The sequence below is a fragment of the Arvicanthis niloticus genome, chromosome 13 (genome assembly GCF_011762505.2).
Source record: "Arvicanthis niloticus isolate mArvNil1 chromosome 13, mArvNil1.pat.X, whole genome shotgun sequence".
Taxonomy (NCBI): Eukaryota; Metazoa; Chordata; class Mammalia; order Rodentia; family Muridae; genus Arvicanthis; species Arvicanthis niloticus.
Window position 1 is genome coordinate 18,703,265 of NC_047670.1, and position 17,367 is coordinate 18,720,631.

The 17,367-nt window shown below is 43.3% G+C and overlaps 1 protein-coding gene across 1 annotated transcript in view; it reads right to left on the reverse strand.

The window, feature by feature from the left end:
- Positions 1 to 17,367, reverse strand: part of Dpys (dihydropyrimidinase) — a 77,606-nt gene that overhangs the window by 11,292 nt on the left and 48,947 nt on the right. The window contains exon 8 of the mRNA XM_034516497.2: positions 41 to 248. Coding sequence (XP_034372388.1) covers positions 41 to 248 — 208 coding nt within the window. The remainder of the gene's footprint in view (positions 1 to 40; positions 249 to 17,367) is intronic.

Here is a 17,367-nt window from a genome sequence, read left to right on the forward strand (position 1 = left end):
GTGGGTAGACAGCACTGGTCACCATGGTACTGCGGCTCACCTGGTCTCGCTGCTTGATTCGTTTGTAAATGTATTCAGCGAAAGGTTGGCGTGAAATAAACTTCCCGTGTCCTGCTGTGACGTCGAAAACACCTGCTTCATACACCACTCTGCCTCTTGAAATAGTCACCAGGGGCACCCCGTGGCAAACCATGCCCTCGAAGATGTTGAAGTTAACGGCCTGATGATGTGTTTTGGCTGAGATCTTCCTGTGTTTGTAAAACCAGAACAGCCTCCTGTCATCACCGGCTCATCTGGTGAATACAGAATGCTACAAGAGTCAATTCTGACTTGGGAGCAAACTTAAAACTCAAAGGCCAATGCCGGGCGGTGGTGGCACACACCTTTAATCCCAGCACTTGGGAGGCAGAGGCAGGCGGATTTCTGAGTTCAAGGCCAGCCTGGTCCAGGGCGACACAGAGAAACCCTGTCTCGGAAAAAAAAAAACAAAAAAAAAACATACACAAAAAAAACAAAAAACAAAAAACAAAAAAAAAAAAACCAAACCAAAAAAAAACCAAAAAAACAAAACAAAACAAAAAAAACAAAACAAACAAACAAACAAAAAAAACCAAAACAAAACCCCTCAAAGGCCAGGGCTTCATCTTGGTACCAGGAGGCTTCCAGAACAGAACAGACCACTGACATTTTATTGCAAAGTTATCATATTCTTGAAGAGGAAAACCCAAGAGACCCCTCTTTATGGTGACAAACGGAGATAGACTGAGGTAGGGCAATGTCTGTCGTATTGATTTCTTAAAAGCATTTCAAAGAACAGCATCCCCATTCCTACATTTTAGTTCTAAGGCATTCTAAGCATGCTGGCTCAGTTCTACAGGGTGCTGACTTTGACAGATGTAGCTGAGGCTCTCTCAATACCCCGTCCCAGATTCCATTCTCACTCCTGCCTTCCGGGGAAACTACTACTTGACAGTTATTAAATTGAATTTGGTAGTTATCAAGGAAAGAAACACAGTTGGAAAGATTTCCCCTGGTCAACGACAAATTAAAAATTTGAGAACAATGGGAATAGATATGTTAAAATAACCACTTAGCATTTTGGAAAACATGTTTGCACATTCATTTTCAACCCCAGTAGCTTATTTTAATTTTACTTTTTACATCAACAGATAAAACTATGTATTTGCTGTGGGCAGTTTGTTATTTTGATATAAGCAGTATGGACGACTAAATGGCTAGTTAACTGATACATTACCTCAAAGAATGGGCTTTTTTTTTTTTTTTTTTTTTTTTTCAAAGAATACTTTGTATCCACTGTGTGAATGCTTCTCTATTGTAAAGACCCAGGAGTTAAATAGCTGGGACATGGGGTCCTTGCAAGCTACAGCAAGGGCTCTTACAGGTGAGGGAATGTGGAAAAGATCACTGCTGAGGAGGAAGAAATACAAATACAACCAGAACTTCACATACTAAGAAGGTGGGGAGGGCTGGCTCAGGTGTCTAGTTACTAAACAGAAAAATGAAGACATCGGCTATAGACTCAGTTACGATGGAATGTGTGTTGGCGAGAGAAGACTGAAAAGAAAGAAAAAGCAAACAAGGAGTCATTGTAGAGGCAGGCCAGACTTCCAGGTTAAAGTGACATCTGTGGCCCTTACAGTGTGTGTCAAATATTCCCGCAGCTTGGGTGCCACCCTCCTACAATTCATGGCTACAGTTCTGTGTTCTTACTGTAGGCTGCAGCATGGGCCTTCTTAGGCTGGAGCTTCCTAGCACTAGCACTCCTGGGACCCTTGCTTCTGGTGCACTTGTCAGATCAAGGCTTCTTGAAGCCTGAATATGAAGACCAGAAGAAGAAAAAAAGTCCCAAGCTTTTTCCAGTTGATAGAATCTAGCAAAATCAAGCTTAAAACCAAGCTCTCTCTCTCTTTTTTTTTTTTTAAAGCAATTTAAGCAGCAAAGCATTCTCAAGAACAGAGGAGATGAAGGCAAGCTGTAAATGCTTCGTCTAAGAAACCCATTCCATTGGAGGACTCAAAGGACAAATGGCTTTTTAAAAAGATCACAAATGGACAAGCCCTGCCTTTCGATGGGGCAGATAAAAGGCTTATAATTGATGAAGGATTTAGGACCAAGGGCATCTTTTTTCCTTGAGATCTTTCTTCTAGGCCTGTCTTCCTTCATCTGGACTAAAGTCATTCTGCAATGCTGCAAGCTGGGATCCGATTCCCTTCGTGTCTTCAAAGATGTTTAAGCTGGACATTTTTGTCAGGACTAAACTCTGTTAAGTTTATATTGCAAAATAAATGAAGTTCAGCAGTCAAAACAAGTGTTTGAACTGATGCTTTGGTGAGGTGGTTTTAGGGCAAATGGTTAAAAATGCTTGCTGGTGCTTGGGCCTGTAACAGGTAGAGTTTGAGATCTGAAAGAAGTGGACATCCCATCTCAGCCAGAAGCCATCTCCAATTGACAAACACTTGCAAATGAAAATTTAGTTTTCTCTAAGGGAGTCTCACTGAGGAAACAAACTACCCTTTAGGGTAGGTATGTGCCCAGCCATAGATGGCCACCAGAGAATTAACCCACAAGCATCTTTGGAGGTGTTTTTTCATCTTACAATGTCATGTCTGGGGGCTTTTCTTTTCGATTTTTATCTTATTTTTTATTTTATTTATATATTTTTCTTCTCTCTTTCCCCCCTGCAGGTTCTTTGTCTATGTATTATGCCCTTTAGTTTAGGTTAGTGGCTTTATGGTATCTTTGAGTGTGGAAACTGAGTCTCTACTTCTGTGCTTATTCCCTGTGATTTTCTTGGGCTTTCCCCTTCTGTTTGTTTATTTTGTCCTATTCTGACATGTTAGTTTTTGTTTTACCATAGTATAGTAGAGTATAGTTCACTATCCTAATGAGAGACAGAAAGAGGGTGGATCCAGGAGGGAGGGGATGCAGGGAGGAACTGGAAGGAGAAGAGGGAGGAGAAACCATAATCAGGATATATTATTTGAGAAAAAAGTCTATTTTCAATAAAAGAGAAACATTAATGCTGATGAAATAATAAGTAATTTTCTTTTTTAAAAAAAGAGAGACCGTGGATTTGAAGGAGAGGGGGAAGATGTTTGTGGAAGGGTTTAGAGGGAAGAGAGGTGGTCAAATCTCAAAAAAATTAAATCCATACTGAAATGGCTTTGTGAAGTGAAGAAATGGGAGAGAAACAAGGGAGAATTTGAAGGTGGGAGCCTCTAAACTAAGGAAAGCATACTGATGGTGTGTGTGTGTGTGTGATCTGTGCAAGTGACCGCCATTACAGTATCGTCTACACTACTGAAGAGCTGAAGCAGAACAAGTTCCCACTGATTCGTCAATAGACTACTTAGCATTTGTGAAAGATAAGAAGAATATTCCATCTAATATTAGACAGAAAGAGAACAGGCTATTGAGTGTATTTACCACCCCTAGATATGAAACACGTGCACACGTGGGCAATTATGAAAGGAGGCTGGGGAAACAGTTGTGGAGAACCCCATTTGTGGACCCCTGTTTCTGTGAGTTGACTTGAAATTTTAAGAGACGATTGACACGGAAAAACATCAAATCAGATTTCTCTGCTTCACACCAAATAATGGACATTACTTTGATTTTTCTCACCCTCAGGCTTAGCAAGAAAAAGAGTCAATTAGATGGCATCCAGGAGATGCTTTCTTTATAAGGAAGGCACTGTATAAGTGCAGTCACACTCACACATGATGTAAATTCTAGGCATTATCACCAGCAGCTAGAAGAATTGCTTCCACTTTCACAAGGAAGGTGTCTGACAGGGTGTCATTGGCGCCTGCGTTTCCCTTCCAGTCAGAGCTATAATTCTGCGGTTCTTCAGAGCGTTCACATGCCTTCAGCTTTGTTCTTCCAGCCCTTTACCCAGAATGCCTCATTGCTTCTATCTCCCCCCCACGCCTGTGTTCTCAGAAAGATATGCTTTAATTATCACACAGTACATATATGTAACTGAATGTCACACTAGATCCCATGAATAGCTACAATTGTTCCGAATGAAAGATTAAAAGGATTGTGGATCCTGGAATCCAACCCCCGAGCTCTGGCAAAGCAGCCCCTTTCTTCTCCCGAAGCCTCCAATTCTCTGAGTTTTATTTTGTTTCATTTTTATCTCTGCATTTCTGGGAATGGAAACCAGGCCTCAACTATTTCGAATCAGCAACTCCGCCAGAACCCAGCTCTAATCCAAGTGTATTATCAGGATCTCTTGAGTCTTTTTTAATCTGGCTCTATTCTCTACTGGGTATTCACTCTAAGTCATAGATCAGGTTGTTTGATGCTCATCACATAGTGGGTGCTTTATAAATTTGAAATGGCCAAATAAAATGATCATCAAATCAGATTTCTCTGCTTCACACCAAATAATGGACAATGGACATTACTATGACCCTCAGTGGTATCTTGTCCTTCTTCAAGCAGCTTCCTGAGTCTTTATTGCACTGTCATGTGACATGTGTCACGTGATATCCCTCATGTGACACCCCTAACGTGACATCCCTCAGGCTTTTTAGGTTTCCAAAAGATGCTGTCTTTCCTGTGAAGGTCAAGGTCAGACTTAGAATCTTCTCTGCCAGTCTAGTTGGTCCTGTGTTATGGATAAGTGGACAGTGTCCTAACAAGGACAAAGGCAGTGACATGCATGCACTGGCTTTGACTATGAGGGACCTAGTCAAAGTAACTCGTGGTGAAGGTCGGCAGACCAGGAGGCAGCTAGAAAAAGCCTTGTGTGTCTTTGCAGTGTATTCGGAGCCACCCACAGACTCAGAGTTGGGGGTTGGGGTGAGAGCTGCGGTACTAACCCTGAGCAGACTTCTAAAGAATTCTAGTATTCCCTTAAGAAACGTCTTTTCCTCACTGGAGAGAATCTGGTGAGGAATCAGCCACTCTACCCTCCTGTTCCCTAACCAAGAGATGGAAGGCCATGTCTTCATTCCCAGTAACAAGAAGAATTGAAATGTTTAGAAGGTACAGCCTCCCCACCACACACACACACACACACACACACACACACAGAGAGAGAGAGAGAGAGAGAGAGAGAGAGAGAGAGAGAGAGAGAGAGAGAGCACCCTATTATAGACTGTCCTATGATACTGTAGACTCTCTCCTTTCAAAGCAGTGACTGAGCCTTGGAGTTCCCCTTGGCCTACCATAGACTATATCTTCACATCAGTAATCATAGTCGGTTACTATGATCTGCTGTGGAAGACTGACAGAGGCTGTGTCCTTAGGGGAACAACTCATTTAATGAAGACCTATGCATGCTGTTTACCACAGCACAATTCAAAACAGTCAAGTTACAGAATCAGCTCCAGGGCTTGTCAGCAGCTGAAATGGATCCATAAGACCTGGCACATATGTGCAGTGGAGTATTACTCAGCCATAAAGAAGAATAAAATACTGTTATTTACTATAAAATGGATACAAGTAGAAGACACTATGTTAAGTGCAATGAGCTAAGCAGAAATGGCTCACATCATCTCTTAGATGTGAAGTTAAGCAAACAAAGAGTTGACCTGAAGATAGAATCATAATTATTAGAGACTGCGATGGTGCCGACAGGCAGACGATGAAGCTGAGTTTGACCAACACAGGCATATAGATAATGTAGGAAACTTTACATTAAATACTATTATATGTACAATTAATTCATACTAATTTTTAAAGGAGAGAGAGGGAGATTGCATGGATTTTTGAGGCAGAGTTCAAATGGCCTGAATAGATAAGAGGGTTGTAAGCAAATCTGCCTAGGGGACAGACACGGATGTGGAGCAAGACTCAGACACTCACGGGCAGAATAGAACGGCAAGACTCGCTATCGTGTCCTTTTCCAACCTCACGGACATGCAGGGCATCTTGTGCCATCCATCCATTGCATGGCTGACCAACAGCTGCCCCAGCCGCTCAGTGATTAACACCCTTCTTTCCCTGCAGTGAAGTGGGTTGTTCTCTCCTGGCACTGACCTGGGGAAGCTGACCTTTGTTAAGCTCACCCTGAGCTGGTACCACGGGAGTCACAGACAGGTCTCACTATGAAGGGAGGGTGGGATCACCTATGTCTACTGAGTCCTCATTGTGATTTATACTTGTCTCTAACGCGCCCCCCTGAGCCTAGCATCCGTGGGAGAGAAAGCACGAGACGCAGAGATCGGGTAGTTACTGCAAAACGAGGCTTTTTAATCTGTCTCACACACGTGGAAAAACTCGGAGAGGCGCGGAAGGGAAGGGCTGTGGAAGGGGCCTGGCTTAAGTACAGTCTAGAGTGACGTATTCACTTCTGATTGGCTGTTCGCTCACCACCCAACATTCAGTGACTTTGGCACGCCTAGCAGCTGCGCAGATCATTGTTTACATCTGGAGAAGACACGAGGCTAGCGCCAACTTGGGGTGGCAGATTATATTGCGGCTCCTTACACTTGTCTAAGGCTGATGATGGCCACAGGGAAGCAGAGGCCTCAAAGCTGCTTTCTGACTTAGTCAATTGCTTTGATACCACTCACATCACAGCCGCAGAAGAGCCATCTGTCCCTTTGCAAATGACTTCTATCAACCAGCCAGCCGCCTGCTCTTATGAATGACATCAGTGATGCAAAGCTGGCCCAGGCAGCAGCCCCACCTCTGAGCATATCAAGAAAACTCCCTGGAGGAAGAGGCATTCCTTACAGCACCATGGGTCTTCCTGACCCCAGAAAAGTGACTTGTCTGGGCACTCTACCGTATTCTTTTTAAATCCTTCATTCTATCCATGGCATGAATGGATTCCTATGAGATTGCCAGGAGAACCAAATTACAGAAAGAAAGTCAATACAATCATCTCAGTGCTATTAATGGCATCTTATTATTAAAAGTATACCTCATCTTTCCACGTTACGATACCTTGTGTACTCAGCATGAAACAGGAAAAGTTCATTGTTAAATTTTTTTTCCTATTCCCTAGGAAATAGATGCAATTATTATTCCTGTGCTACAGAGGAGGCTGAGGTTTAAAACAGATTAATACTTCACCCATGGCACACAGCCTGTGTTCAAGAAGCAGAGGTATGGGGATGAGTTATGTATGGATGGATAGATAGATAGATAATAGATAGATAGATAGATATAGAGATAGAGAGGATCTTGTATCTTTGGCTTCAGAAGCTGGGCTCCTACCACTGGGAAAAACTGCCCTTTGAGCTTTACGGGGAGCTGTACAAAGCGTGTACAGTTGCTGGAAACATTCTTCATCCCCTGACAATAAGTAAGAAGTCACTCCTTTTCATTTGTCCTGGTGCTTCTTGGTCTGCTTTCTGTGTGGTACCAAAGGACTTCAGATGCTAGTAAAATTTCCTTTGCTAGAATTTGCCAGTCATTCTCAATGTGACCACAGCACAAGAGTTTTGCTTTTCTGATGTGTGTTCCAACTGCCTCTCTGTCAGCTCCATGGACTCGAAGAGTTATGTAAACGGAGAGCAGGGCAGTCTCTGCAAATGCTAGCTGGTGCTTTCTCAAGTACACTGCTGTCATTAGCAGAGTTGCTCTTGCTGCAAACATAAATCTCCTTTCCTCTGTTCAGACTTCCACATCAGCTTCCCACAGAAAGGAAGATGGGAACCACCTCAACCACATCGTTAATCTAAATTGGACAATTGCTTAGAATCCAACTGATATTCATTGATGACAAAACATTTGACACGGGTTCCTAAAAATGCTGCCCTAACATTGACTTAGTGCAACTAACCAACCCTGTGCCCTGTTCTTTTGCTTTGGACTGGAATATAGGCCATGGTTGGTGGCATAGATCACAGCGGCATAAATAGTGTTAGAACTAGAAATCTGGGGTAGACACTGTGTTCTTCAGCCCATGTACCTCACAGCACTGAACATCTAGAAGGCATTTGCTACTTAACATAAATACTGCACATTTTAATCACTAGGTTTCAGAAAATGAGAAACTAAAAATAATTTAATGTTGTGAAGAAATAGGAATTGAATGTGAGCCAGGCAAGCTAGCAGGATACGAGGAGGCACAGCCTATGAATACTGAACAGGTAAGTGCTTAGACATGAAGGATGATTATTCGGTTTCTGAAAAGCTAGTCTATGGGCCTGGCCAGTCAGTAAGAGTTAGAAATAGCTTCCTGGGGCGGCATGTGGAAATGACCTTATAATTTTGTGACTGTCCTAGGGGGTTGCTTCACCTTTGATAGATGACATTTCTTGACATATCCCCCAAGCACATCCTGAGAGGGAAAGGGTTGGCTTCTTACACAGGAGGTAACTAAGATGAAGCCATGAAGTACCCTTCTTAAAAGTACTCCATGGGCTAGGTTCCTATGGAAACAAAGACGGGGACAAAAAATAGCTGAGGGGTTCAAAATTCACTATTCTTTTTGATGGAAGATGAACTATTTTTCTTCTAGCCTTACGGTAGTAGACAACCCCCCCCCCCCCCAAAAAAAAAAAGTCAAGAAGAAGAAGGGAAGGAGGAGGAGAAAGAAAAAGGAGAAGAGGAGAAGGAGGAAGAAGAAGAGGAAGAGGAGGAGGAAGAAGAGCAGCAGGAGGGGAAGCTGTTAGTGAGCATGCTTGCTGACAGAGGAGTACAAGTGAATGGAGTGGAACAGGTGGGACCATGCAGCTAACCACAACCATGCAGCTAACCACAACCATGCAGCTAACCACAACCATGCAGCTAACCACAACCATGCAGCTAACCACAACCATGCAGATATCCGCTTGGAGGAAATCCACAGAAGATTTGCAGCAAAGAGAGTTGAATAATGGGCTGGAGAGAAATGATGGCCTCTTTCACAGAGCTCCAAGTGCTAAACATTATTTCTTTGTTCTTTTCAGGTAACGTTTAGGCAGAATTGTGGTGAAATTCCATTAGCTGTTGGTTATCTGCTGAGTAATAATAGAGTCACCGTCCACTTTAGAGTAATACTGTGTTGAAATAAGACTTAAAGCGTTAGCTCATTCCCAGTAAGCATATGATGGCAAAACTTTTAGTATGCCCACTGAGGCTGGAAAAATCTCAATCAGGGAAGGGACTCATGGACCTTCTTAAAAACATCCTTGATGGGTCCATGGAATGAAACAGGTGGTCAGGTTTAGCAGCAAGCCCTCCCACTCACTAAGCCATCTGGGGAGAGTCTTACAGATGTTCCTGGGACCCCTCCTTCCACAAGGAGACATTACAGGACAGATATAGTAAAGGTCTCGGTGATTCCAGCTGCCATGATTCAAGATGGCGGCAGGTAATTCTAACTTGGAACAAACAGCTGTGTAAGAGTCAAAGGTGAAACTCTGAACTTTGGGTAGAAGACTGCCACTCAATAGTGAAAAGTTGCTTGAACCGCATTGCAAGCTGTGCACACTTAACTGGAAACAACCTGAGACAAATAGTTATGCAATATGCAGGTGCCACCTTATGTGTATATACTTCTTTGCTCAGTGGTGACTTTTCAAAAGCCACCACTCAGCTTTGAGTTGATGATGTTACTTTTAATCCAACTGGCTAACAGAATTTCCATATAGACATTTCAAACATGCAACTAAGAACAAAAGAACATTTTTCTCCTTCCTTCCTTCCTTCCTTCCTTCCTTCCTTCCTTCCTTCCTTCCTTCCTTCCTTCCTTCCTTCCTTTCTTCCTTCCCTTCCTTGAATCCGAGTCTCTCTGCAGCCCAGGACCACCTCTAACTTGATAGGCAGCCCAAACAAGCCTCTCCAATCACCGCTTCAATTGCTGTCTGAACCCTGCCCTGTGGAAAAACAGCCCAAGAGGCACCAAAGATTTCTTGGGTGTCTCGGTGGAGATGAGGATGTCAGAGAATGGTAGTTCAGTGTGAGGAATCTGCAATCTCCAATAACTGAGCCAAGGTTGGTCAGCTACAGCTCCTGGTCTGCAGCCCAAAGCTGGCCCGCAGCGTGCTTCTGTCAAATAAAGTATTGGTAAGCAGTCCCCTCCTCCACTCAGATGTTATCTGTGACCGCAGCTGCATTACAGCAGCAGAAATGAACAGCAGAGCAGCGGAAACCTACGGCTCACGAAGCTTGCAAGAAGTATTTGGACAGTTACAGTCTTTTTTTTTTTTACTCTTCTGATATTTTAAACGTCTCCAGGGGGAAAACAAACAAACAAACAAACAAACAAAACAAAACAAAACAAAAAAAAACATGCAAAATAACCAAACAAAATAAAACACCCACACAACACACTTCGGAGATGTGCGGGGAACGGAGGATGAAGATTAAAGCATAGCAAGTGGAAGAGTCACAAAAAGAAGAAAAAAAAAATGGCGGGTAAGAACAGAAAGAGAAAAAGGAAGGGAGTAAAGAAAAGAAAAATAATTGAGGAAGGCAAGAGCAACAGCAGCCGTGCCCGACCCGGAAGTCATGGGATTAGCGGCAACTCCCCGGTCTAGGCACTGACCCCAGCTCCTGTGAAGCCCGAGGGCATGCATGCACACGGCTTTACTTTATTTCTCAACAGCTCACGTTACTATGCCCTCGTAACCAATGGAGAAGTGGAAGCTGACAGAGAATGAGAGACTTTGTAGGAGTCACTGAGAATCTGAGTGACAGGACCAGAAGCCAAACACAAGCAGGTTGCTCTTCCTGCCACCACAGGCCCTGCCAAAACAAAACAAACAAACAAACAAACAAATACGAAACAACAACAAAGAAAGATAGCTGGAAAATCTTCACTCCCTGGAATGACTAGAACACTTCGGATTCTGGGCTAATTGGCTGTTTTCCAGCTGGTTGAGAATTTAGAGACAGGTAATCATCTCTGTCTTCTGCCTGGTGTATTCTAACATTTTATCTACCCTCCTGATGAGAATCTCAGAGGAGCTGTCAGAACCCACAGCACAGCCTGAATACCAATTAGCAATACAATGCATGGCTTGAGCTTGACCCAGACCAAATGGCACCTGCTTCTAGGAAGCATAAGTAATGATGAGCGGCTGGCTCCCAGGGCATCAAGGGAACAAGGCTATCTCAATCAGGTACAAGGCTTCCTTGTGAGAAAGGGGGTGGGGGGAGATTAAAAACAAACAAACAAAAAAAACCCTGCAGAAATGAAGACTGCCAGTCTGACTCAGCTTCTCCACGGAGCAAGCCCGAGGGCAAACTCACCCAGAGCTGAGATGGGTAGGCAGTGACACCCAGGGGGGCATGAGGAGTTAGTTATCTGTCACAGCCAGATACTCTGAGATCCGCTGACTTCAATAGGCTGGGGATAATAATCTAGTTCATGAGATGGCTAAAATTCTGAGCACTGTTGCAGAGAAGTCTTGTCGATCGGCTCTGGCTCTACCAAGCAGCTTTGATAGGAATGCTGTAATCATCCCCTCATGGCTGACGAGGGCATGAGGCAATGCAAGGCTACAGTGTTCACCTCACTCAGGAACTGGATGGGGGTTACTAGCCATGAACTGGGAAACACTCTCTCCATCTCTGTGCCCTCGTCCTCACGAGGGATCCTTGAAGTGGATGTTCAGGTGGATAATGGCATACGAGTTTCAAAGGATGGAAGCGAAGGGCAGTTTCTTCCAGATTGAAGAATTTCCTCATGCCCATTGAGGAGGGGCTTAGCTCAGAAGACTCACAAGAAATGTATGATGCAGGAAGTTCATGGAACTTGTAAACTTCAGAAGCCCCACCCTGGTGGTGTATCCAGAAAAGACTTGGTGTGGAGAGAGGACTCATTTGTGATGTAGCTGCCTGTAGTTACACAGGAAACTCATGATACAACTTCCATGAGCCCTCGTCAATGCTGGAGCACAGGGCTATTCAGTGATGTTGTTGTGAGTAGTCCCTCATAAATCCTCCTGTGACAGTAGCCCCAGAAAACTCGCTAAGCTAGACTCGGACGTGATCATTCCGTTGTTCTGTCATTGATGCACTCTCTGAAATAAAAATAGGAAGTTGCCCACTAAGACATTGAGTGGCAGGAGGGTGGGTCTCAGACCTCCAACGCTCACTGCCCTGCATCTTCCTTCATGTGCTATAGCTCCTGGGTCATGCATGTGTGCTTGGGTCCAAGACCAGTGGTGTTACACCACTGAAGACTTGAACCGTGGGTCTCACTCTGTCTTTATGATTCTTTATACTATGTTTCTTCTTGTCCTGCTTTCTCCTGTCAGCCTTGTCTCTCCATGGCAGCAGTCTGCCCTCTGGACTTCAAGCTCCAGCATCAGATAGAGAATGAAACTGCAGTCCTAGTCAGTGTGGAAGGTCAATCTTACCTATATGTGTGAGAAGTGTATGAATGTACATGGACAGACGGACGGATGGACGGACGGACAGATGCATGTACACACGCAAATCCTGACATACCCTAGATGGTTTACAGCTGGGACAATTGCTCATAAAGATCTATCTTTCTTTCTCTTTTAAAATCTCAAATGGTTCACCTTCGAAGTCACTTGTTTCCCTTGCGTTTATAATAGCATCTCAGTGGTTCGAAGTATGGTCAAGGGTGTCTCTGATGAATGTGATGATATTTAGTTATGACTTCAATTAACTGCATGCTTATCTATGAGACTCTGATATCAGAAGTGAGTTAAACCCTATTTTATTTAATCCTCATTACACTGAGGCTCAGGGAAACTGGGTCAGCCAACCCTCTCCATAACAGGAGTCTCTGTCACTCAAACGCCAGAGGTCAGCTCTAGTGTGTTGCTTCCTGCTGGAAGTGACACTTCCAACAAGTCTGGACCTAAACACACTTACCTAAAATTCTTCCCCAGATCTTTTAGGAAATACTAGGATATCTTAAGAAAAAACTAGGGGTCAAAACATAAAACAAAACAAGAACAAACAAACAAAAAATCTTTGGAAAAGACGTTTCCAGGTGCCCATGAGTTTTTCTTTCTTTTTTTCTTTTTTTAAATAGGAAAATCTACTAATCAGCACAAACTTCTATCTAACATATTTTTCCCAACGAGGGCATCAAGGGCTGTGTCTCTATGAGGGCGTGTCACTGTGTTTTCCCTTTCCCTCAGAACTTGCATACAAAGTGTTCTCACAAGGACTAAAAAAAAAAAAACTGATAAATGGGCATAGGAAAAGTGGTGGGTTTGTCCTGTATTTGGAAATTAGATGCTGGTAAGTTGAAAATAGAGCAACACTTTGGGTCTTTTATCAAATCACTGCAGGCTACTCTTGCATTAGTAGACCTCTCTTGACTTTTATTTCTCACACAAATGAGGTAAGGTTGCTAATTAGGCCCATGATGTTACCATAGAGGGATTAGGTTCTTAGATATGTTGAGGATTTTAAGGTAACTGCTTCATACCTCTGGCCTCTCGGCTTCATCTATATCACTGTACTTATCTCTGGCTTCAAATGAATTGAAGCATGGAATGAAGGAGAATGGGGAGGGAGGAAGGGAGAGAAGAAGGGAGGAATGAAGACGAAAACAAAACAAACTCCATGTTGGTAAAAGAAGGTAGCCAACTCTTGACTGTTTATGGGCCCAACTACTTCTCTCTCATCTGTACACTTACTGCCTACCTGCTGCATCCCAGGCACTGTTCTAGGTGCTTCGAATGGGCCAAAAACAGATGAAAATTCCTGGCCCTTGAAGTTGACATTCCAGTCATGATGTCTCTGAATAACAAAGATTTCTTTTCTATAAACGGGTGTCTTAATTGTGGTTTTACTGCTGTGAACAGACACCATGACTAAGGCAGGTCTTATAAAGGACAACATTGAATTGTGGCTGACTTACAGGTTCAGAGGTTCAGTCCATGACTAAGGCAGGTCTTATAAAGGACAACAATGAACTGTGGCTGACTTACAGGTTCAGAGGTTCAGTCCAGTATCATCACACAGAAACATGACAGTATCCAGGCAAGAGCTGAGAGTTCTACATCTTCATCTGAAGGCTGCTAGTGGAAGACTGGCTTCCAGGCAGCTAAAATGAAGGTCTTAAAGCCCACACTCACAATGACACACCTACTTCAACAAGGCCACACCTACTCCAACAGAGCCCTATCTTCTAATAATGCCACTCCCTGGGCCAAGCATATACAAATCATCACAACAGGACTCTAATGTAAGTTAATGAACAAGGTCAGCATTTCAGTAATAGTAACAGGCACTTCAGGGTTTGCCCTGAACACTTTCCGGGGACTACAACATTTATTTCTCATAAAACGTTGGAGAGCTTGCAAGAAATGGGCTAGAACCCTTAAGAAGACAAATTATGTCACCTGAAGAGACAGTAACAGGCATGAATTCCTCTATAAGAAAAAACGAAACAAAACAAAACCTGGTGACTAATAAATGAAAAAGCTCTCGGCTTCATTAGTGCTCAACTATCAGCAATTTGCAGCTGAAAGGTAATAATTTTTACATATAAAAGAAGCAAGAAGTGGAAGGAGAGAAAACAGTTGGGGCACAGCAGGAGTGGACTGTTGGTTAGGCCGGCTGGGTCAGCAGTTAGAGGTTGATACAATGGAAACAATCAGAGGATCTGGTTTTAAAATAGCAAAACTTTAAAAACTGTAAAAGGTACTCATTACCATGAGCCCAGAAGAAGGACTTCACAGAGAAGTCTCAGATAATCTTCCCGAGGCCGCTGCTCCATGCTGTCAGGCTGCGCTCCTGAGAATCAAAGGATTCTGAGATATATTTGGATCACCCCCAAACTATATAATGCATTGGCACAATGTAGCATCCAAGGGACATTCTGGTGACATTGTGGTCAAAATAGCACCCTGCAGACCTGTTGATGAAAGTTCAGGAGAGAAAATGCATTCACAGGGATGGAGACATGATTGACAGGCCAAAAACCAGGAAGCTGGGACTGTTGGTTTTTCTAAGCTTTGTTTGCCTCCAGGATTCCTCGTGTATGTTATGTCTCCCGCCAGCCTCTGAAACTCTAAAACTGTCATTCTTACCCGAGGTGATGACTGCATTAGTGTTTCTTTCTCTTCTGCTACACACTGCACACCAGATTTCCTTCAATGTTCAAAAAAATGATGATGCTATTGTTATTGTATCTGCATTTTACCAAAGGCGGGGGGGGGGGGGAACCTACACTTTACCAAGGTCAGGGGAAAGTTGACCAAGGGCTGGCTCTTCTCTGCTCAATTAGGTCCTAAGTTAAAAATCTGCCACTGAATTGTGAGTGCAGTCTGTTACTATCACCTGGCATTTACTAAATTATGGGTCACAAATAAACAACAACTTCTCTTTAACTCCATTGCCAGTGTTTCATCAATTTCTTGGAGAGAGTTTTCCCTGCTAAGAAAACAAAACAAAACAACCACAAAAACAAAAACAAAACAAAAAACCCCTCTAAAATCAATTCCTCTTTCTCTCTCCCCGTTTCATGGCTTCTGGTGGTATTTGTTTATTTTTATTTTTTTTTAAGCTAGAGATAGAGCCAAGAGCCTCATGCACGTTATGTAAACATTTAACACTGGGCCATTCCCCTGCCTTCTTTTCTGCTTCTGTATTTTGAGGCCATCTCCTCTCATTGGGTTGCCCAGGTTGTGCTTACACTCATGATTATGGAACAGGCAATCCTTGAACTTGACACTTCCTAGTCTCGGTGTCACATCATCTTGCAGACACCACGTGTGGTCTGTCATAGCTCTTACTCCCTCCATCCAAATCCTACCAACTGCGTCCTACACTTCTCCCGACTCCAATCCATCCTACACACTCGGCTGCCTCTCTAAGACACGATTTAGTCAGACTTCCTTAATAAATGAGCTGCGCACAAGACAGAAGGTCTCAAACCTTCTCATAGGGTGATAGTTTACTATCATTAATTCATAATCGGGGTGGGGTGGGGGGAAGGTATTTCCAAGGACATGGGTATCCCATAAAATTGGCAATGTCCCTGGCAAAGCAGGATACAATGTTGCCACAACATCATCTTGGTTTCTTTTTCTTTACTACCATGTATACCTTGAAAATGTCATGTAATTATGTAGTGATATGAAAGAGAAATGAAAGTCCCCTGCAGTCTCAGGCATTGCAGTCTCAGGCATTCCAATATTGGTTGTTGTCACTGTCTGGGGAGGCTTAGGAGGTGTGGCCTTGAGGAAGTATGTCACTGGGATTGATATCACTTGATATCCTTCTATATTTGATTCGGCATTCAAAGCCCTTGTCTGTATGAGCAAACATAATCCTAGTTTCTCCTCCTCACCATCTGTACCTCACCTAGCAGTGTCTTTATGACTTCTTAGTTAATCTCCCCCAGTCTTCTCATGGATCCCTGCTTTCTCCATCATGACAGCATGTCTGCCCTCTGTTTACAAAACTCAGAGCCACCCTCTAGGATTCTCTTGATCCACTGCCCATTCCTAAGCACAAGCCAGCCTTCTGAGGAGTCATTGCAGACGAACCCAGCTCAGGATTATCTTTAGATCATGGTTTTTAATTTTTTTTTTCCCAATCAGGATTCACTTCTTCCCCCATCTCTTGTACTAAGATTAATTGTGTCATTTTTTTTTTCTTTTGAAATATTATTTGTATTTTCCCACATTTGTGCCTTGTCTGCCCATTAACACACACCCTTTTAAATAACAGGTATTTTCTTTATGTACTCCATGGTGTTCAGAAATCACACATAGTAAGCATGCAATGAATCTGTTTATAACTAGCTGCCAGTATTGTCTTTTCCCCTGCCATGTGGAATTGAGTAACCTTCTACACTGATAAATATTCCATTTTAAAACATGGACAAATTTGCCTTTTCATTGTTGTTCCTTTGGAAGCTTGGCAGGAAAGTAGAGTTGATGACAGAGTCTGGATTTCCTGTCAAGAAAGAGAAGCCAGAGACAGGCAGAGAGATAGTATAATGGCAAAGAAAAGAAGCTACATGTCAAAAACCCAGAGAGGCAAAGGGCATTACAAACACAGAAAGATTTAGATAAAGAGATTTCCAGGAAAGAAAAAAAGATGGCATATCTGTCTACCTCAGAGGACAGGCAGAGGCACCCAAACAGACATGGGTCCCCTGCTTATGTGCCACACTCTGCCCAAGAGGGGTGGCCTACTTGACCCCTCCAGAAGGTGTTTTGTGAGGGCTCTAGACAGATGGGAAGCCTCACTTCATGACCAGGGAGGCCCTATAGCCACAATTACAGCACTAAAGGCAGGCCTGGTAAACCAATGGAAAATTCCCTTCAGGCAACATAATCACAGCATAAAAACCAGTATTGATCGATTTACCTCCCAGACAAAGAAAAATCAGGTTAGACAAAGGAAATTAGGCAACAGGTTTAGTGTGACTCCAGTTCCAGTGGTCAAATGAATCTAGCCTGCCCTGTCTTCTTCCCAAGCTCTCTGTGGTGTGTGCAGTCGCTCTTTCCT